General features: G+C 51.7%; 1 protein-coding gene across 1 annotated transcript; it reads right to left on the bottom strand.

Annotated features, from left to right (window-relative positions):
• Positions 1-637: 637 nt before the first annotated feature.
• Positions 638-1,895, bottom strand: LOC135042707 (beta-1,3-galactosyltransferase 5-like). The gene has a single exon (XM_063955046.1). The coding sequence runs from the start codon at positions 1,677-1,679 to the stop codon at positions 699-701; it is 981 nt and encodes a 326-aa protein (XP_063811116.1). The 5' UTR covers positions 1,680-1,895; the 3' UTR covers positions 638-698.
• Between the last annotated feature and the right edge of the window lie 2,446 nt (positions 1,896-4,341).

Raw genomic sequence — 4,341 nt, 5'->3', positions numbered from 1 at the left:
CGGTACATTCCCCCAGCCACCGGCCTCACCACAGAACTAATGGCTGCAGCCCTCGCTGTACTCCAGTTACACCTCTATATCCTGCTCATCAGAGCATGAAACGCGGCGGCCACTCCAGTACATTCCCCCAGCCACCGGCCTCACCACAGAACTAATGGCTGCAGCCACCTGCTGTACTCCAGTTACACCTCTATATCCTGGCTCATCAGAGCATGAAACGCGGCAGCCACTCCGGTACATTCCCCCAGCCACCGGCCTCACCACAGAACTAATGGCTGCAGCTTCCGGCCTACAGACTGACACGGTGCAGCTGCCGCCAGGAGCGCTGGTCAGGTGGAGATACTGGTGGTCCTGATAAGACCAGACAGAGAGCTGAGGAGTCGCAGTTTGGGGTATCTGCTGGTGGCGAGGGTGGTAGACGGAGCACACAAATGGAGCATTGAGAATGAGCCGATCTTATCACTGATGGGTCTGGGGGGACAGGATGTAATTTGTCCTAAAGCTCAGGTGATATCCAGGATGGGTGCACAATGACCAGCATATTACACACCCGACACTCAGCATTGTATAATAAGATATATATAATATCCTCATGCACGTATGAGTGTTACTGACATGACGCGCGGAAGGTATTATGTTTAGGGTCAGTGCAGGTTATATAGGCGATGGTGCTTGTACCATGGGCACATGGCTTCCAGTCATTTCCAGTGGGTTATCTCAATGCTGTGGTTACAGGATGTCCTCGCTCTCCGTACATTGTCCTGTGCCCGAGCCTGGTCCTCTGGTGCCACGCCGTGAATCACCATCAGGAACCGGTAATTACAGATGCCCCATCTGACGTTGTGCTTGGCAAAGCGAGCGCTGGAGAGGGGTCTCACCCTGGCTCTCTCCGCTAAGATCCCAATATAGGCATCTTCCACAGGTATTGCCGGGACAATCTCTGCCAGGCCTATAATTACCATAGCGACATCTAAGGACAGCATATAACCGATGCCACTGGCATAGGGTGGGTACAGATCACGCTTATAGTCCCGCTCTGCAACGTACCACTTGCTTGTTGGTTCCCGAATAACCACCCGCTTTCCCTCTGGGAAGACTGAGCCCACATAGAGTAGAGTGCCAGGGCTGTGCTGGCCCAGGAGAGATGGTAGATAGTCCGTGTTAATGAAGCAGTCATCATCAGTCTTCAGGATGTACTGTGGGTGACATCTCTCCGCTGCCCACTTCATGCCATGCATTACCTTTAAGGTTAGGTTACGGTAGGTGTCCATGTAGTTGCCCATGAGAATATCGCCATGGACTGCATGCTCGTTGTAAACACGCCAGTCCAGCTCTACATCTACTGTACGTCCAACCAAGAAGACAACTTGCCATGGATGAGTAGAGCCTTCAGCTTGATATGCCCATGACCTTCGTATGGCTTTCCGTGATGAGTGGTGACTATGGTGTGAGGTCACCAGGATAAGGAGGACCTGTCCTATCTGGCACTTAGGCTTTGGGAGGTCTTCTGAGAACAAAGATGAAAAGTCAATGCCTGTCTTGCTGGAAGATGAAACTCCAAACCATTGCCCAGTGGCACCATCCTTTGCTTGGGACAGCCAGCTCCAGAAAATAACAAAGGCCAAGAACGTACTACAGCAGAGCAGAACTTTGAAACACCAAGACAATCGAATGGCCATTGAAGGAGACCTAAAACATGCACATTCAATGACGGGATGAGAGCTTGTGTCTTCATGCTCCAACTGGACAAAGTGTGGACTTCATGCAGCTCTGGCTGACAACCCAGTTACTGGAGGACAAGGTACACTGTGTACACTGCACACTATGTCCCTGAGCTACACAACATTGAGTAAGGTCAGGAGTTCGGTCATGATTTTCATGGACCCTTTGTAAGAGCGAATGTTCTCATTGAAGAGAAGGAGAAATCTCCAGTACTACATGCAGTATATAACGTTGCCTGCATTCTGCCAGTGCTGAGGAACGTTTCACACTACAGACTCATAATCAGAAACTCCAGACCTTTGACTTGTAAACAGCAAGTCTGATAACGTGTCCAGTGCCAGGAGGGCATCTGTGAGAGATCAGGGAAGATAGTGGTTGGACATTGTCCTAGGACTAGAGAATTATAATGAGACGGAGGATCAGACAGGAAAGGGGATGAGGAACATGAAGAAGAGAAGAACTAGTGACGGGAGAATAGAGAGGTGCAAACATCTTCCATGGAGACCTTTCTGTGTGACTGTGATCCCAATCACAACACAGAGACCCCCGGATATATGTGTGCGCGTTACAGAGACCCTTCTGTGTAACTACGATCCCAATCACAACACAGAGACCCCCGGATATAAGTGTGCGCGTTACAGAGACCCTTCTGTGTAACTATCAGGGGCGTAAGTTTATAGTAGACTCCCGGAGGCGAAATAGATGCTGGTGCCCCCCCAACACAGCCACATATACACACACATGTACTGAATACATAGACACATACAGCATCTATATATATATATATATATATATACACACATCACATACATACATATACGCACACACCCATCACATATATACATATACACACACACAGCCACATAGATACTGTACAAATGCACACACACACATATACATATGCACACACACATATACATTTACACACACACAGCCATTGTTCCGACCCACCAGTTGTTAGTCCCCTCTTCTCACCAATTTCTTCCCACATTGCAGCAGCTCCTGGACAGTGGAGAAGAAGCAAGGGGAGTTAGACGGTTCCGCAGAAGTAGCCGGGCAGCCGCGGTGTCAGCGGGAGCCTGTGTGTCTGCGGGAGGGAGCCGCGGTGTTAGCGGGTGGGAGCCGGCCAGGTGCGGTTTCGGGGCGGGAGCCAGAGAGACTGCGGGAGGGAGCCGCGGTGTCAGTGGGTGGGAGCCGGCCAGGTGCGTTGTCGGGGCGGGAGCCGGAGTGACTGTGGGAGGGAGCCGCGGTGTCAGCGGGTGGGATCCAGCTAGGTGCGGTGTCGGGGCGGGAGCCGAAGTGACTGCGGGAGAGAGCCGGTGTCATGGGACGAGAGCCAGGCAGCATGGGAGTTAGCAGGAGGGAGCCCGTCAGCACGCACAGTCTGGGGGCGGGACTCGGGAGCTGGGTGTCGGTCGGGACAGGCGCCAGCCAACCTCACATCTCCTCGTACAGTGTAAGTTGCTGGTGCACAGTGATTGAAGTGCACCAGAGGCAATGGAGAAGGTGCCCCCTTCACTGCTGGAGCCCGGCGGCAACCGACTCCATTGCCTCCGGTACTTCCGCCACTGGTAACTATGATCCCAATCACAACACAGAGATCCCCGGATATAAGTGTGCGCATTACAGAGACCCTTCTGTGTAAATATGATCCCAGTCACAACACAGAGACCCCCATATATAAGTGTGCGCATTACAGAGACCCTTCTGTGTAACTATGATCCCTGGCACAGCACAGGGCTCCCTGGATATAAGTGTGCACATTACAGAGACCGTTCTGTGTAACTATGATCCCTGGCACAATCCGGGGCTCCCTGGATATAAGTGTGTGCATTACAGAGACCCTTCTGTGTAACTATGATCCCTGGCACAGTCCGGGGCTCTCTGGATATAAGTGTGCGCATTACAGAGACCCTTCTGTGTCACTATGATCCCTATCACAGCCCGTGGCTCCCTGGATATAAGTGTGCGCATTACAGAGACCCTTCTGTGTAACTATGATCCCTGGCACAGCTCGGGCTCCCTGGATATAAGTGTGCGCATTACAGACACCCTTCTGTGTCACTATGATCCCTATCACAGCCCGTGGCTCCCTGGATATAAGCGTGCACATTACAGAGACCCTTCTGTGTAACTATTATCTCTGGCACAGCCCGGGGCTCCCTGGATATAAGTGTGCGCATTACAGAGACCCTTCTGTGTAATTGTGATCCCTGGCAAAGTCCGGGGCTCTCTGGATAAAAGTGTGTGCATTACAGAGACCCTTCTGTGTAACTATTATCTCTGGCACAGCCGGGGCTCCCTGGATTTAAGTGTGCGCATTACAGAGACCCTTCTGTGTAACTATGATCCCTGGCACAGCCCATGGCTCCCTGGATATAAGTGTGTGCATTACAGAGACCCTTCTGTGTAACTATGATCCCTGGCACAACCCGGGGCTCCCTGTATATAAGTGTGCGCATTACAGAGACCCTTCTGTGTAACTATGATCCCTATCACAGCCCGGGCTCCCTGGATATAAGTGTGCGCATTACAGAGACCTTTCTGTATAACTATGATTCCTGGCACAGCCCGGGGCTCCCTGGATATAAGTGTACACTTTACAGAGACCCTTCTGTG

This window comes from Pseudophryne corroboree, unplaced genomic scaffold, assembly GCF_028390025.1.
Source record: "Pseudophryne corroboree isolate aPseCor3 unplaced genomic scaffold, aPseCor3.hap2 scaffold_834, whole genome shotgun sequence".
Classification (NCBI taxonomy): Eukaryota; Metazoa; Chordata; class Amphibia; order Anura; family Myobatrachidae; genus Pseudophryne; species Pseudophryne corroboree.
This window is presented reverse-complemented; position numbering and strand designations above follow the sequence as displayed.